At 43.0% G+C, this 18,316-nt stretch overlaps 1 protein-coding gene across 1 annotated transcript in view; it reads left to right on the top strand.

Annotated features, from left to right (window-relative positions):
• Positions 1 to 18,316, top strand: part of Ehd4 (EH domain containing 4) — a 69,540-nt gene that overhangs the window by 10,175 nt on the left and 41,049 nt on the right. Inside the window, exon 2 of the mRNA XM_005364294.2 lies at positions 10,406 to 10,582. Within this exon, the coding sequence (XP_005364351.1) occupies positions 10,406 to 10,582 (177 nt within the window). The remainder of the gene's footprint in view (positions 1 to 10,405; positions 10,583 to 18,316) is intronic.

Here is an 18,316-nt window from a genome sequence, read left to right as displayed (position 1 = left end):
GAGAAACAGAGAGATCAATTTTAAAAACTTGTCTCAGTGCTGTTAGTTGTTTTGTCTTCTGGCCATATTTTTAGCACTACTGTTAAATAATATTAGCTCTTCCTCCTGTTAGGTGAGGCTTTTTCATAGGCTGTTATTTAGTGTTCAGACCTTTCTCTTTTTTATTATATTTATGTATATAATATATTCCAGCACCATACTGTGTTGAAACACTTTTTAGCAAGAGGTAGGTCCAGATCCTTCTGAGTCTCTTTCTTTTTCAAACAAACAACTGTTAATTGTCATTTTCTATCACTAGTTGAGAAGAACTTTGAAATCACATTGTTAGGTGCTTCCTTGAAGAATCCCACTGGGGCCCATTTGTGTGCGAACTGTATTTTATCTAAATGAGATGTCTGTTTCTGCTCTTTCTAAGCAGAAACTCCACACCACTTTGGTGGGACCTTCCCTCATTCTTCTCTGAAGGCAGCTGCTGCTTTACTTGTCCAGCCCTCTGCAGCTCTTAGGAATGTTATCCTTAGGTATTTCAGCTGCCGCTGCTTTTGTAAGATTTTTTTTCCCTCTGTTATTTATGGCCTGCTTTCACTGGTACATATGGTAGCCACTGAGGTTTTGTTTTTATTTTGGTCATTGGCTGAAAGAGTATCCTGACATCGTTTGAATACACAGGCCTATGTCTTCTAGACCCATAACTGGCAATTACACTTGTGACTGCATTGTCTCCTCTTGTCGTTCATAACTTACTGAACCAGGAATATGGCATTCCTGTCAAACTTCTCATTTTAGTGATTTTGCCTTTGTTATTTTACCTAAAGGTAGTGCATTCATATTAGCCTTCCTTTTTTTTTTTGTTTAAACAGAAAAAGGGGAAATGATGAAGGATCTAGCCTCTTCTCGGCTAACTCTCGCACCTGGACTAGCCCATTTCTAATAATGTGTAGCACCGAGGTGCGCTTACCGGGAAGATTCTAGCCTATGTCCATCCTGGGTCGGAGCTTCATTGCGTGTGTCTGCCCAGGAGCAGGGAGCATGGCGTCTCTCTGAGCTCACTTCCTCTTCCTCCCAGCATTCTGTTCTGTTTACTCCTCCCACCTATGTTTTAACCTATCAGGGCCAGCCAAGCAGTTTCTTTATTATAATTAACCAATGGCCTTCCTCCATCATTTCCCCTTTTTCTGTTTAAACAAAAAAAAAGGAAGGCTTTAACTTAACATAGCAAAATTACATATAACAAAACAGTTATCAAGTAAAAATTACAATCTTTATCATAACTAAGGAAAACTATAACTATTCTTTAACTCCATCAAAGACTCCAGAAAGATACAATATTACCTAAGCAAACAAGAAATAAGAAACTTACAAAACTCTAGAAATGACAGAGACATCTTGCTGCCTGGACAGTCACCCAAAGTTCCTCTGTACTGTTGGGGCATCCATCTTCAGCCTTCAGGCCCATGGTATCCAGAGACATTTCCATGAAGCAGGACATTTCAAAGTCAGTTCAGTCACTATCTGTTGTGTCCTGCAGAATGTCTTGCAGACTCTTTCATGAATCAGGAACCCCAAAAGATCATCTCACCTTTAGGCAAGTTCAGTAGTCCTCTCTCTGCGGGTTCTCTGTGTCCAGTTTATGCAATAGTCCAGGCAAGAGCAGTTTCTTGCCCAAATGGCTATCAAACTCCATAAGGATCCTCTTCGATGCCCATCTTATTCCTGAAGTAGATTGGTGCTGCCAGGAGCAGAGTGTCTCATTGTCATGAAAAACCCTAAATTATTAAAACATTTAAAATGCCATATTCTATAATCTTTGAAAGATATGAAGAATGCCTATCTAAAATATATCTATACACATCTAGAAAATCTTAACTAACATGACTACAAACTTGACTATTATGATTATCTATTAACAAGCTATATATATTACATTTTAAGTGAACTACACAATCACAATATCTTAATCAATAGCAGAAATATGCATATACATATAACAAAATTGACCTTAAATCTCTATCAATAAAGCAAAATCTATACTAATACAAATTATTCATACCTATATCATAAATTAATCACATGAAAATACTTTTTCCAATATTAATTTTTAAAGAATTTTATTTGGCTGAGTGTGGTAGCATGCACTCAGAAGGCAGAGGCAGGTGAATCTTTGTGAGTTTGAGGCCAGCCTGGTTAACAGTTCCAGGACAGCCAGGGCTGTTACACGGAGAAATCTGCCTCAAAAAAACAAAAAACAAAACAAAACAAAAACCCAAGCAAACAAAAACAAGAATTACAATGCTCAAAGATCGCAGAATTTACAGCCTAGTCTTTCGGATTATAAACTGCAAATCATAACATCAAAAACAATGAAGGTTCATTGTGTGATTGAATGAAAAACTGGAAACATGAACGGTGCTATGAGAAATTGGTTTGATTCCAAGAGGTTTCCGCACCCTCCTGAAAGCATGGAAGGAAGGCACAGGTGTTGATACCATGTTGACAGCAGTTGTTCAAAGCCCGGCTCAACTCCAAGTAGTTTGAATTCCAATGAGGGCCGGAGAGATTTCACCCAGCAAATTCCGGTCTTTTGGTTCAACAGGGCAGTATCCATTCCATTGCTAGGCACAGCAATTTCTAAAATAGTATCACTTAAGTAAGCAATCCTAATAATAAGATAGATTCCACACTTAAGAAAGACAGTTTTGCCCAGTATGGAGGCACACATCTTTAATCTCAGCACTGTGGAGGCAGAAGCAGGCAGATGTCTGTGAGTTTGAGCCAACCTGATCTAGATAGCAAGTTCCAGGACAGCCAGGATTGTATAGAGACCCTGGCCAAAAACAAAACAAGAAGCCCTAAATAAAACAAAAAGTAATAATAAAATGTAAGTTTAAGAAACACAAAAATAAAATGGGAGTGGAGATCAAATTTGTTTACAGACTAATTTAGGTGTTGGGCACCAAGCCCAGGGCCTATACGTGCTAACATCTGCTGTACCACTGAGCTGCTTCCCCTGGCCCAAGTAACGAAAGCTGCCTAGCTGCCTAGCCATTGGGAAATGACAGGCTAATTGATGCTACCTTAGAAGAAGCTTAGAGTGACGGCTTATGCCTGGAATCCTAGCACCTAGGAGACTGAGACAGTAGGATTGCTGTGAGTTAGAAGCCAGCCTGACTACAGAATTAAAACTCTGTCTCAAATAAACAAAAGTATACAGCCTTTAAAAATCTTACCAAAGATTTTTTTAATCGCATAGAGAAAAAGTAATGGTGGAAAATCTATATGCAAAGTTGTTTAGGCAGTTATAGTGTTAGAAGAAAAATTCTATCCACAGAGAAAAAATACTGGATGTAAATATATCAAAATGTTAAAAATAGCTGTGGTGCTGGAGAGATGGCTCAGTGGTTAAGAACACCACCTGTTCCTCCAGAGGGCCTGGGTTCAGTTCTCAGCACCCACATGGCAGCTCACAACCATCTGGAACTCCAGTTCCAGGGGAGCCAATGCCCTCCTCCACGGGTCTCCTTGAACACCAAGCACTCATGTGATGCACAGGCACACTTTCAGGCCAAAGAGCTATACATATGAATTAAAACAAACAAACAATACTACTTCTAGCGTGTCATGGTGAAGCCCACCTGTAGTATTAGCATCAAGGAGGATGAGGAGGAATAGGATTGCTATAAATCAAAGTCTAGTCTGGCTACATAGTGAGACTCTATCTCAAACATAAAACCAAATCATTTCTTCAAGACAAGCCAGAATGGAAGGACATACAAAACACACACACACACACACACACACACCACCCCAAATATATGAGTCAAATATTAGCAATAATGATACATTATGTGAGATTCCAAATATTATAAATTGAAATGTTTTAAGACTCATCCTCTTGAGTTAAAAATGAAAATTTTCCACTGATCTCAAAATTGTATTTCCTATTATGTTTCTTCCACACTTGTGTGATTTAAAGTTTTAGCATGTAGAGAGCATCCTTGTGCAGATAAATAGGCATTAGGGAAAGTTAAACATGCAGGCTTGTGTCTTCAAAGGAAAGAGGCCCAGAATGCTGGGAATGGATGCATTTTTTAATCTGATGATCTTTGCTAACTGTGAGCCAGGCTTCACCCAAATTCCCCAGACTGTTTTGTTTGTTTATCCCAGACTTTTCCCCTAGATCTTGAGTCACCTGTACTAGTGACTTCTGTGTTCTCCTAGGCCAGGCCTCTCCTGACTCCCACAGTCAATATGTTTCCTTCAGTTATTCTCCTAGACCCTGCCTTGAGTATTGTTTTTGAGTCAACAGAACCCATCTTTTGGAAGAGGACATATGTATTTGTAAAAAGTTTCAGTGTAAGCATGTCTTAAGCTTTGTTGTACACAGGGGACTGAGTTAATTATCAGGAAGCTTTTCCCCTGAAATTGTGCTGTACTTAAATATGATAAAATAAACTGACTGGTTTATTAAACTCTAGAAGTTTGAACCAATAGCAGCCACTGAGTCCCTCTGAACTGGATTTTCTTCTTGCTTCTCATGATCTTTCCTCTGCTGGCCATATCATTTGCAGAGACCCCGATATTAGTAGGGCTGGACATGTGGTTCATTGGTAGAGTATTTGCCTGGTGTGTTTAAGGGCCTGGGTTCAATCCCAAGTACTACAAGTAAACAAATAAAACCTTCTTAAGACTCAAACAACTGAGGCAGCTATTGGAGTTAGTTTAATTCTCCCCCTTTTCTTCTAAAGATTTATTTTTATTTTATGTGTATGTTTTGCCTGCATGTATGTATACCCCGTGCATATCTGATACCTTTGAAGGAGGCCCCAGACAGACAGTTTTAAGCCACCATGTGGGTGCTGTGAACAAAATACCAGTCAGTAAGTGCTTTTAACCACCGAGACATCTCTCTAGCCTCAAAATTCTCTTTTAAAAATGTTTTGTAAATGTACCGCATTTTCCTTATCCATTCTTTGGTCGAGGGGCATTTAAGTTGTTCCCAGGTTCTGGCTATGACAGACAAATCTGCTATGAACATAGTTGAGCACATGTCCTTGAGGCACGATTGAGCATCCTTTGGATATATACCCAAAAGTGGTATTACTGGGTCTTGAGGAAGGTTGTTTCCTAATGGAGTACTACACAGCAGAAAAAAAAATAAGGACATCTTGAATTTTGCAGGAAAATGGATGGAGCTAGAAAACATTATTTTGAATGAGGTAACCCAGACACAGAAAGACAATTATCACATGTACTCACTCATAGGAGGTTTTTAAACATAAAGAAAAGAAAACCAGCCTACAAATCACAATCCCAGAGAACTTAGACAACAATGTGGACACTAAGAGAGACTTACATAGATCTAATCTACATGGGAAGTAGAAAATATAAAAAGACAAGATCTCCTGAGTAAATTGGGAGCGTGGGGATCTTAAGGAAGGGTTGGTTGAAGGGAAGGGGAGAGGCAGGAAGGGGACCAGAGGAAAACGTAGAGCTCAATAAAAATCAATAAAAAAAATGTTTTGGTAGGCCAGCAAGATGGCTCACCGAGGAAAGGTATTTGCCTCCAAGCCTGATGACCTGAGTTCAACCCCCAGAACCCACGTCATGAAAGGAGAGAACCAATTCCCGAAAGTCTTCTGGGTTCTACTTACATATGTGGCACATATTCATACATCACACACACACGCGCACGCGTGCGCACACACACACACACACACCTGCTTTTAACATACATTATTGATTGAATACTTGCTTAATAAGATCTCCTTCTGAACATTCCTTGTGACTCACAGAGCATTTTCCTGTAAATGTTCCCATTGGTGTCTGACTCAGCCTCTCTATTCCTGATTTAACTCAGGTAACCGGTTTGACCATAGTTCAGAAGTTTACTCACCAGTGAATGGTGATGAAAATAAGGTATTTGCCAATGGAGACTATTTATGTAAAGTCCCCAGTGTTGGGTAGAGTGCATTACTAAACACAGTAAATGTGGAAGTCCAGTCCAGAGAGAATGCGTGACAAACACCCAAGTGTACAGTCCAGAGAGAATGTGTGACAAACACCCAAGTGTACAGTCCAGAGAGAATGCGTGACAAACACCCAAGTAGCAGAATTCACAGCTAGAATTTGGGGTGTTCCGCCTTTGAGAGGATAGTGCTTGGGCTACAGTAAACGACTTCTCATTATCCTGAGTTTTTTTTTCCTTCCTTTTGTCACACATAATACTTCTCTTTGAAGTTAATTTCCCCCCTCTAACCTAAGTGATAAAGAAAAGACACCATCCACATGCTGTGACCTCATCAGACCAGGACACAGAGAGGTCAGCTCTGCTGCCACCCCCTCCACTTCCGCCCAACCACATTTGATCCAAATGTCTGTACCTTTTTACGTTGATGATGGCTTGGCTCAAGACCTTGGAGCAGTCATCGCTAGAATTGGCAGGCCTCTCTGAGAACACAGGAAAAGGGAGCAAAGTGATGCCAAGGATAGATATCAAGCCTCTAAGGCACAGGATGCCTGTGGAGTGGGCTGCTCGGCTCTGCATCATGGGAGATTCTTTTCTATAGTTTTCCTGTGTGGCCTCTTGTGTTCCTCTCAACTCTTGTTGCCACAGATAACACCTCAGAGTCCCTGGAACTCCTCTTTTGGTAAAGTGTCTGCCTCAGCCTTATGCTGGGGGTCTGTGAGGTTAACGTCTCTGTGTATGCCACACCTCAGAGTCCACCATACCCTCCTCCCCAGTTGCTGATTTCAGCTGCGTCCCCTCGGCATCTTGCTTGTCACATGGGACTCTTGGTCTCTTGGTTGTTCTGTTACTGCCTGCCCAGCAGTCTGATGCACATCTGCGTGTCGGGAGAACCCTTTGGATCATCTACTCAGTGTACCATCTCTTGATTCACGCGTGTGACAGGCCCTAAAATAGCCAGTGAACTCAGAGTACTCTGTACTCTGGGCCCCAAGGTAACGTGTGGAGTTTAGCCTGGTCCAGGAGTGAGGGGACCTTTGTATGGCCACTAGTGAGTTTGAGCAAAAAAACAAGTCATGCATCTACAGTAACATCCTTCTCTTTAGATGGGTTAAATCAAATGATCCCAGAGACTTTGTGTACACACACACACACACACACACACACACACGGTGTACATATATACACATATCATGCCCTGTAGGTGCTGATGGTTCACAGAGGATAAAAAGGCCCATAGGTGACCCCCCCACAGTAGATAGGAGAGGACCCACTCCACAAAGGCAGCATGTTATATGAAGAAGTGTGTGAATACCTTTGCGGCAAGGTTGCCAACTATTCCTGCAGCTACATAAAGAGGTGGATTTTGTGACCCTCAACAACATTGAGTACGTGGTTAACTTTGTTAATAAGCTGTGTCTTTCATTGGTACTCCTTTGATAGTGAAACTGAAAATCGAGTGTGGACATTTTTATACCTGTGGGAGAGCCCCACTGAACATTTTCGTACCCTAAGAGAGCAGCACAGCCGTCCTCCCTCGTTCTTGTCTGTGTTGGGAACCCAGAGTCTCAATGCTTTCTCAAGGTCACAGTGGAGAGCACTGTATACGTCAGAGTAGTTCATATTTGCAACTACTTTAAAAATGAGCATTTGCGCTTATTAAAGGTAGCGCACACCTTTAATCCTAGTACTCAGGAGACCAACACAGGCGACCTCTGTGAGTGCAAGGTCAGCCTGGTCTACAGAGTGAGTTCCAGGTCTGCCAAGAGACTTTGAACCCTGTCTTGAAAACACACACACACACACACACACACACACACACACACACACACACACACACACTTGGGCTGAAGAGAAGGCTCGGTGATAGTGATTAAGAGCACTGGCTGCTCTTCCAGAGGTCCTGAGTTCAATTCCCAGCAACCACATGGTAGCTCACAACCATCTATAATGGGATCTGAATTCTGGAATGTAAGTGTACATGCAGAGAGAGCATTCAGACTTAAAAAATAAATAAAATTGATAGAAAAAAGAAGCACATGTTAACATTTGACCTGGTAGGGTTGCTGCTGAGGAAGCTTTGGCTTCTATTACTGTATAAACTTGGAAGTCGGAAATACCTGCTTTCCTTTAAACAAGTTTGTCATTGGTGTTTTCCTTTAAACTCCTATTTAATTCCGAAGTTCATGGGATTTGCTGTGATTTCAAGTAAATAAAACCCCAGAGAAGAGTTTAGAGTTTAGACACCTCCTGACAGTGAGTGTCCACTTACACAGACCTTGCACTGAGTTGTCCCAGTCTGGCTATAGCACCTCTATGTTCCCACCTGAGGCCCCTTCTCAGCAGCACTGATGTGGAACCTGAGGTCTCTCCTGCCCAGGCCTGGTGAAGGCACTGAGAAGGGGTCACATCCTAAGGAGGAGGCTCCTTCCCCACAGCTGATGGGACAGCTCAGATGTGACCCTTTTGTGAGTTGGAAACTGTGTGTGCAACCAGGAATCCTGTACCCCGGGCAGCTGTCGGCTCAAGCGTTGCCATCGGCACGCCTGTCATTAGTCCTCAGTCCCCCTCCCTGCCTAGCCTCATCCAGGCCGAGGGTGTGAAAGTCGAATTGGGCATTGCCGGGTAAACCTGGCTCTCAGTTCCAACTCTGCTGTCGCATGGCCAGACTTGAAGTTCCAGAAGGGCTGTGTGCCTGTGTTAACACACTCAGCGAGGTGTGTGAAATACACTGTCCTCACAATGAAGTCATCTCGCTCTAGCTCTTGTCTTTCCGTCTGATTTGTGTGGAATTCTGTCAGAATTAACCACTGTGCTATTAGGCGCACTAAGGCTTTGACAGGAAAAGACTTTAATATTTTGAAAAAATTAAATATTGACATGTTTTGAATCACTAGTATGTCCTTGCTTCAGCTTTTCTTCGAGGAGAATGAGGCGATGTGCCCCACGTCTTTGGGCAGACAGTCTGGCGAGCCCCTTTCTCTCACATTAGATAAGGAAATAGAAAGTCCTGATTCCCAGGACCCTATCCTGGGGTGAGGGTCCTGAATGTTTCTGCTTCTCTGAGAAAGTCCCCAGTGTCATGCCAAGTTTAACGATCTGAAGACAGCACACACCTGAGAAGCTGACCACTTGTATTCTATTTTCTCTCACTCGCTGTGTAACAGTAGGCAAGTTGCTTGGCCTCTCTGATAGCCTGTTTTCTACATGTAACATGAAAATGTTATCACTGACTTGAAAGTGTTGTAGGAACTGAATTAAACAGTAGTGTATGCTTAAGGCACAGTGCACACATAAGGCACGATGCACACATAATGCATGGTGCACACATAAGGGACGGTGCACACATGAGGCACAGTGCACATATAAGGCACAGTGCACACATAAGGCACAGTGCACAAATAAGGCACAGTGCGCACACATAAGGCACAGTGCGCACACACAAGGCACAGTGCGCACACATAAGGCACGGTGCACACATAAGGCACCGTGCGCACATAAGGCACAGTGCACACATAAGGCACAGTGCACACATTTAGAACAGTAAATATATCAGATTTGATGCACGTGTAGGGCACAGTGCATGCTTGTGACATGGTACGTATATAAGGCACAGTGCATGTATCAGGCTTTTTGTCTTTTCAGTAAATGCTAGGAGTTATTAGCTAATTTTTTCATGATTAGTCTCAATTTATAGGACATCTTAAAACAATGTCTCTATTCTGGGTCTCTGCAACTTCACAGAAATGTGAAAACCTTGGGTAAAGTTAAAAGCAGCAGTGACAGACAGAAAAGGTTTAGAGTAACGCCTACTAATATTGCTAGCTAATTTTCATTTTGTTTCAATAAGAACGAAGTTTCACTTTTCCTTCTCATATTGATGGCAAGGTTGTGCTTGACATTTGATATTCAGTTCTTTCTCTCTGTCCCCAGAATAGTCAGACTGCATCTAACTAGTCAAGATGTCCAGAAACAGAGATGGTTCACTGTTGGAGTGAGGAGCTGCAGAAACCCATGTAGTGTCTTCTCTTGACCCCGAGTCATTCCCTGGTTATTCCAAGACACCTGGTGTACCGTGGTGACTTCTCACACAGGGTGCCTGGGGACCACAGAAGAGGTGCTCCACATGCAGGCCGGGGATACTCTTCTAAGTGGGGAGTCGTCCATAATGCGTGGATGTGGTGAGGTGACCGGGGAATGCTTCCCCAAAGGTGTTACCTATTACGTCAATGGGACCTCAGATGTCTGCTTTTGGTTTGGGGTTGTTTTGTCTTGTTTTGGGACACAGGGTCTCATGTAACCTAGGTTGGCTTCAAACTTGTGTGTAGTAGACTCCTGATCCTCAATATTGTAATAATTATGTCTGAGTTGGGTAATCCTCAGCAGCTCTCTGGCTTCTTGTTTGTGCCATCATGCTAAGCGTTTCCTTTCCTTTTCCAGATACTTACTGGAGCAAGATTTCCCCGGCATGAGGATTGGTCCTGAGCCGACCACAGATTCCTTCATCGCTGTGATGTACGGGGAGACCGAGGGAAGCACCCCTGGGAATGCTTTAGTTGTGGATCCCAAAAAGCCATTCCGAAAGCTTAGTCGCTTTGGAAATGCTTTCCTTAACAGGTAAGGGACCGAAAACTGCCCTCTTTGATCGGGTGTTCAAACTTTTCTTCAAACTATTTCCTGCCACTTATGGGGTCCAAACAGAAGGACAGAGCCTGTGTTCTGGATGAGGGAAGTGCGTGTGGTGGTGCTATCATTTCCTAAGACTGTCAGAAGGCTCGATTGTTTGCATCTGTTCTGAGTGATCTCCCTGGGCATAGCTGGGGCACAAGATGGACATTATGCTGCCCAGTGTGAGGGCAAATGTCTCATAATTTGGTTTGCACAAGAATAGTTGAGGTTGCCCAGCTCCTGTCAGTAGCAGTGTTAAATAGCTGGGGGACAGCCACTCCTCGGGTACGGTATGCAGGACTTCCCACACTCAGGAAACTTAGCCCAGAGAAGATTGATGTCCAGCTTTGGTCTGTTGATTCAGGATAAATCACTTCACCTTCCTGAATGTTCTTCTGACATTTTATTCCTATACTTTGAGCTTCTTCCTTATTCCTTGAAGCAGAGCAAGGTTGAAATAGGGTGATAACAAAAGGTTAGTTTCTCTGTGTGGCCATTAATTTTCCAGACATAGATGGGTGTGGATCGCTCTGCCTTGACTGGAAGTGTGTCTTGCGCTGTTGTCTTTCAGCAGACTTCCTGGTACAGCTGAAGTGTGGCACGGGGAGAGCAAATCACTGGGTCTTTGCTACAGCCCTGTAGTAGGATGAGATTTCCTGGCCTTTCCTGCTCCACTGTCCCTCCCTCTCTTCCTTCCTCCCTCCCTCCTTCCCTGTTCTCCTCCTTTTTCACCTCTCCCAACTTTTTCTTCCAGTTTTATTTTTTAATTATTTTATTTAGTTCTTTTAGTTCTAATATATGAAACAAAACATGCAAATCTTTCTTTTTATCACTTAACACAATACTCTGGTTCTGTTTTGCTACAAATGACAGGATTATATTATGGCCAAATAGCACTCTATGTATATGTGTATGTGTATGTGTGTGTGTATATGTATATGTATATATCACACTTTCTCCTCTTTTGTCCTGGGGCTGGAGATTGAGCCCACGTGGGGCTAGGTAAAGCGTGCTCTACCTCTGGGCTATATATCCAGTCCTCTTATTACTTGTTTTTTGGGGGATAGGTGGTAGGGCATTAGGGAAGTGTTGCCCAGGCTGGCCTTGAACTCACATTGTAAACCAGACAGGCCTTGAACTCATCCTGCCTCTATCTTATAGTAGCTGAAACTGCAGCTGTACCACAGGCTTGGCTACCATATTTTCTTATCTTGTTTTTGATGGTGAGCACCTAAGCTGCTTTCACGTCTTAGCTCTTATGAATAGTGCCACAATAAACCTAGCTGTGCACACTTCTCTTGTGCATCCAGTTTCACTTTCTTCAGATATATTCACAGGAGTAGATAGCTGGGTGACAGGTAGATCTTGGTTATTTGAGGACACATGTTTTCTGTAGGGGCTACCCCACCTGACATTCACCACAGTGTACAAAGGTTCCTTTCTCCTCCACAATATCACCAGCATATTTTGATAATATCCATTCTAACTGGGGGAGACAGGATCTCGTTGTAGTTTTGATTTTTATCTCCCTAATGGCTAATGATACTGAGCATTTTTTTCATGTGTTTAACTGACATTTTTATTTCTTTTTTTTATATTTATTCATTTATTATGTACACAACATTCTGCCTCGATGTATGCCTGCACGCCAGAGCAGGGCGCCAGATCTCAGTACAGATGGTTGTGAGTCACCATGTGGTTGCTGGGAATTGAACTCAGGACCTCTGGAAGAGCAGTCAGTACTCTTAACCTCTGAGCCATCTCTCCAGCCCCTGACATTTTTATTTCTTTTGAGATTATGTAGCCACTTTTTATTGGATTGCAGTTCTTTGGGAGTTATTGTCTTTATAACCTAGATATGAATACCCTGTCAAGTAGTTTCTCATCATATTATATAGGTTGTTTTTCACTCTGTTGGTTGCTTCCTTTACTGTGCAAAGGCTTTTTAGTTTGAAATGCTGTTTGTCAGTTTCGACTTTTGTTTTTCTGTGCTTTTAGCTTTATCTGGAAAATTAAGTTCATGGTTGGGACAGTTAATATTGTTAAAATATGTACATTTTCTTTTTAAACCCCTTTCCTCTTCCTTCCTGCCATTCCTCCACACCCCCCTTTTTCCTCTTTTCTAAGTGTGACTTTAAAGAATGGGGAGCCAGCCATCAGCTAGAAGTGGAGGACCAGCTCCAGCCTGCTTAGGAAGAGGAAGTAGGGCTGGTACTGGGGCTGCATTTCTGCTTTCTAGACGTTTCTAAAAATAAGAACAGCCCCTCCCTCTGATTGCTGCCTGTCCAGAGCCTGAGAGGCTCCGTTCATGAGGACCCTGGAATGAACACTTGCACAGTGGTTGAGCTGAAAGCAGCCCAGGGAGCCTCCAAGATTCCATCTATGAGCAGATTCCTTCCTTAAAGGCTTTCAGATGCTTCTGTTGCAAACCAAAGATAGCATCCGAGGGGTAGCAAGAAAACTTGGTGGGTTAGGCAGAAGTGTACAGCTGATGAAGATGGAGAAGTTCATTCTTGTTGTTAACAGTGACTTACAAAACACTGTCCGGATGACCTCCCCTGCAGATTCTCTTCTTCAGGAGGGGCTTGTGTCTTAACTCCAAAGCTGCCGTGGGTGGCAGCTTCTCTTTGTGCAGAAGTTAAACCCAGGGAAAGATCCCAAGGTCTTGAGAGCCTCAGTACAAAGTGAATGAACCAAGTCCAAGGAAATGGCAACAAAACACACACACACACACACACACACACACACACACACACACACACACTTTTGGGAGCTCAGGATGTGAAGTAAGGAACAACTAGACTGGTCCCAGCACTTTTCCATCTAGAGTCCCAGGCACAGTAATCTTCCTCCTGGAAGGTTGCTTTAGAATCCTTACATTCATTGCCCTTGCCTTTTTTTTTATGGTTTATTATTATTATTGTTATTATTATTATTTAGCCTGACAGGCCTTTAAAGAGAAATAAATCTGACTTTTTTTCCAAATTCTCATTTAGCAAAGTCCATACTTTTAAGGACATATGCAGAAAGAATGATTATTAGTTTGTTTTACTTTCCTAAAATAACTTGTTTTTAATCTCAAACTTGGAGATAAATATGGAAGAAAAGTATAGAGGAAAAATTTTTGAATGGCAAGGTTCACTATCTTAAAATCTAAAATGTGCTGAAAATAATCCATGCATTATGTAAGTCGAGTATTAATCAAACAACTAGACAGCTTGTGTCCGGCACTGGCCCACACTCTACTTGAATATGTAACATGGAGAACTGAGATCTATTTTCTTTAAGTCCTCATGAAGATGCGAGATGTGGCTGCACCATTATCCTCAAGCAGTGATGAGGAACTGATGGACAGCAAGGGTAAGATAATGTCTTTAGGGTCACTCAGCCCAGTGGCGGTGTTGGGATTGGAACCCAGATCATCTGACCTCAGTCAGTTCCCAAATAATGACATGGGGACTTTTTATTAATTATAAAAGCTCAGCCTATATCTTAGGCTTGTTCCTAACTAGCTCTTATAACTTAAATTAACCCATTTATATGAATTTACATTCTGTCGTCTGGCACTATCTCTCTTCCATCTTGCACCTCCTGTTTCCTTTCCTGACATCTCCTGCATGCCCAAATTCTGCCTCCTCTTCCTGTCGCTCCCTGGAAATCCTGCCTATACCCCCTGCCTAGCTATTGGACAGTCAGCTTTTATTACATCAGTCACAGCCATGTATCTTCACACAATGTACAAATATTCCACAACAAATGGTCAGTTCACAAGTAAGAAAGCTAAAAGCAAAGAAGTGATTTGCTGAAGAAAAGGTGATCAGGAAGAAGCAGAATTCAGGTTTCCCTCCTCCTACCATTTGCCACCCTGTGCCCCAGCAATGAGGAATGTCAGTCCTTCAAGCCATTCCGGTGGCTGTGCCTGTGTGAGGCTCACAAGTACAGGATGTGCCTCATGGAAATCCACAGTGCTGATAGCTCAGTTAAGTGGCGCCTGCATGACAGGGCAGCTGCCTCACACAGTGCGTAAGAGAGAGCATCAGTTAGGGTAGGGCGTTCCAATTTGTGTGTGTGTATGTGCATTCAAACTCTGTGTGTGTGTGCATTCAATCTGTGTGTGTGCGTGTGTGTGTGTGCATTCAAACTCTGTATGTGTGTGCGTTCAATCTGTGTGTGTGCGTGTGTGTGTATTCATTCAAACTGTGTGTGTGTGTGTGCATTCAAACTGTATGTGTGTGTGCATTCAAATTCTGTATGTGTGCGCATTCAAACTGTGTGTGTGTGTCTGCATTCAAATTATATGTGTATCTGTGCGTGTGCGTGTGCGTGTGCGTGTGCGTGTGCGTGTGCGTGTGTGTGTGTGTGTGTGTGTGATTGTAGTAGCCCTCTGGGATACAGCAGGGTTCGCGCCAAAGGCGGGAACTCTTAACATGATACACTTTCTGGAAACTAGGTCAAAACAATAGGAAGGAAAATCAGTTGTTTTCTGGGTAGAACTTTCTCCCTAGGTCTTGATGACAGAGGCCTCTCATGACTTCAGCCACTGTTCAGAAGGGCATCTCACAGGGTGCTTTAAGTCAGAAGATGCCTGGAGGGTGAAACCACCTTCCCTATTAAACAAACCTTGGAGACCTGATTCCCCTAGGCTGATTGCTGAGAGACTAAAGGATCAGTGGTACATTTCAAAGAAACAGATGAATTCCTGAAAAGACGGGTTTGAATTAGGAAGCCACATACTTCAACAGCACAAGGGGGAGTTAGGGTTAGAATAAAAAAGAGTTTGATGGAAATGAGAGGCTTTAAAAATCGGCCTGCCGTAAGCTGTCTCCCCCAGGCTGCGGCATCTAAGAGAAGTCCCACAGCACCCCGCTTGGAGCTATGCCATGGAGTTGATACTCCAGCCTGTATCAAGAGGCAGTTCACTTCACAGAGAAGGAACAGACACTGCCCAGAGTACCCTACATCTGAGTTCTGAAAGATGCCAATGTTGTCAGACAGTCCAGAAGTGTCAGGGCTTGGAGCCTGACATTTTCGATCTCCAGCAGTCTGCAGGAAACTGTTAGATGTTTATTAGGAAATAAATTAGATGCTGTGGGTTTCCCACAATGTACTTTTCTAAAAGTGGCAGCATTTTTAAAATACAGATAGCCTCAGATACTGTTTTCAGTTTTATCATCTAGTATACTTTTAAATGACTGTTTTTTACAAAAGAAATTCATTTGCTCTCTCTCTCTTTCTCATGCACACACACATGTGCACACACATGCATTTTTTTTTTGCTTACCTTTTTCCCATTAATCTTTCCCCTTAGGACATGAGGTGATTCTGGGTCACAAACCATTGTCCTCTTGTTTTGTTGTTGAGGCAGGATCTCACTATGTATCTCTGGCCTTGTACTCCCTTTGTAGATCAGGCTAACCTTGACCTCAGAGATCCACTTGCCTTAAGTTCTGGGATTAAAAGTGTGCACTACCATACCCAGCTACAATCTATTAGGGTTTTTTTTGTTGTTGTTTCTTTTGGTTTCCTGGAACTTGCTCTGTAGATCAAGCAGACCTCAAACTCAGACATTCATCTGTCTCCCAACTGCTGGGATTAAAAGCGTGTGCCATCGCTATCCAACTTATTTTGGGGTTCTTTTTGTTTTTTTGTTATTGTTGTTTTGTTTTTTGTTTTATGTATATGGATGTTTTGCCTGTATGTGCGTTTGTATATCACATTTCTGCCTTGTGCTGGCAGAGTCCCAAAGAGGTTTTCAGATCCCCTGGAACTGGAGTTATGATCACCATATGGGTTCTGGGATTCAGACCTAAGTCCTTTGGTAGAGCATCCAGGGTTCTTAACCACCAAGTCATCTCTCCAGATCCCAAACCACTGTTCCTGATTGACAGCTGCCTATATGATTTTGGTTCCACCATTTCAGGAAATGTACCCTTTCCCCTTGGTTTGGGCAGATCCTTCTAGGCTGGCACACTGCTTCTGGCTTTCCTCCATGGCAATTGAGAAAAGAGCATTCGTGTAGTCTAGATGTGAACATCACTAGTGGGGCTGTGATACTGAGTTGCCAGGTCTTTTCATAGATTTCTGTTTACATTATATAATCTCTGGATTTGTACTCATTGGTAAAGCAGGCAAGATCAAAGGAAGTATTTTGAAACTGCTCTATGCTCCCTTCCTGTTATGATTTGAGCTGAGTGACAAACCTGGTAGAGTCGCATAGAGAGGCTTAGAGACCTGTTCAAGAGGGATTGCCCACATCCACATCCCCTGTCTGTCGTTCACCACTGCCTAGCTCCCCACACCATGACGTAGAGTACAGACTGAACATGGAAGTCTCGGGGCAGTGACATGCCAGGCCTTTGTTTCAGGATATTACCCTGTGTGGTAAAGAGACTCAGCAGTGATTCCAGTGTGTGCAGGGATAGCAGTAGCCATATGGTTCAGATGCACCCAGGACGGCCAGCTTACATCTCAGCTTCGTCACTTGTCACCAGTGGGCTATGACAAGCAAAAGCATGTGGCCCTTCCAAGCCCCAGATTGCCCTTTTGTAATGCCTCTCAGATTGCAGTAAGGATTTAATCCACGGACACATAAAGTAGAACAAGCCTGGCACATGGTCAGGGCTTAGTACTGGTGTTATTATTTTCATAATAACTGAAAACTTTATAGTTTTATTGAAAAATCAAAATCAGTATTCAGGTATGGGACAATTCTTTTACAAATCTAGTTTTTCCGTTTTGTTTTGTGCTTTGAAAAAAAATTGGGGTCACACGTAGCCCAGACCACTCTCCAACTCAGTACGCAGCTGAAGCTAATCCTGTCTTTGTCTGTCCCCCATTCTAACGCCCAGGGCTCCCGGGTACTGGGATTACAGGCGTGAATCACAGTGCTCAGCCTACCAATTTCCTTTTTTAATTCTTAAAAAATATGTATTTATTTGGCGAGGAGTGGTCAGCTGTCTATTGTGAGTGTATGAGGACACTGAACAAGCTGTGGGAATCAGTTTTCTCTTTCTACCCTGCAGGGCGTGGGGATTGACTCGGGTCATCAGAAATAGCTGCAAGCACCCTTACCCACCGAGCCCGAATTTAACTTTTTAAACATTAATCATTAACTTAGACTTTTAGCTTTTGGAGGTAATTCTAAGTAACCTAATACTTGTACCTCCTTGTGTTCCTGTAAGGCAGAGCTAGCAACTGCTTGAGACCTTATGATACCTGCTGTTACTTTATCCTCTAGGCCTTTGCTACCCTTGGCTTTCCCTAGACTTGGAGGTGACATGGAGCTGGGACAGTGAAGGATCTTGGTTGTTTTCTTCTTATACCTTGGGGAAAAAAATTTATCTGGTCTGTGAGAGGGGGACCTATGGAAGCAGGCAGAGGCCCTGGATCTCTGCAGCCCACCTGCCTTTTGTGTGTCTGCACTGATTTCACCGCTCCAGGAAAGAGTGTGAAATCCATCTTGGTACAGCAGATCTATGCCCAGAAATGTTCCCGCAGAACAACTACCATCATGATGTTAGGGGTTCCTGGTTACAGTAGAATGTGGTTTTAGGATGATGCCCACATGCGTAGACCTAACCTTGCAGTACCTGCTGTGGTACCCTAGTGCTCTCTGCCCGCCTAGCCTTGCCTGGCTATTGTGTGTCTCTCCTCTGTCTGTCTGTCTGTCTGTCTGTCTGTCTG

This window comes from Microtus ochrogaster, assembly GCF_000317375.1.
Source record: "Microtus ochrogaster isolate Prairie Vole_2 chromosome 14 unlocalized genomic scaffold, MicOch1.0 chr14_random_1, whole genome shotgun sequence".
Classification (NCBI taxonomy): domain Eukaryota; kingdom Metazoa; phylum Chordata; class Mammalia; order Rodentia; family Cricetidae; genus Microtus; species Microtus ochrogaster.
The sequence above is the reverse complement of the archived record's forward strand: the minus strand, read 5'-3'. Positions and strand labels throughout refer to the sequence as shown.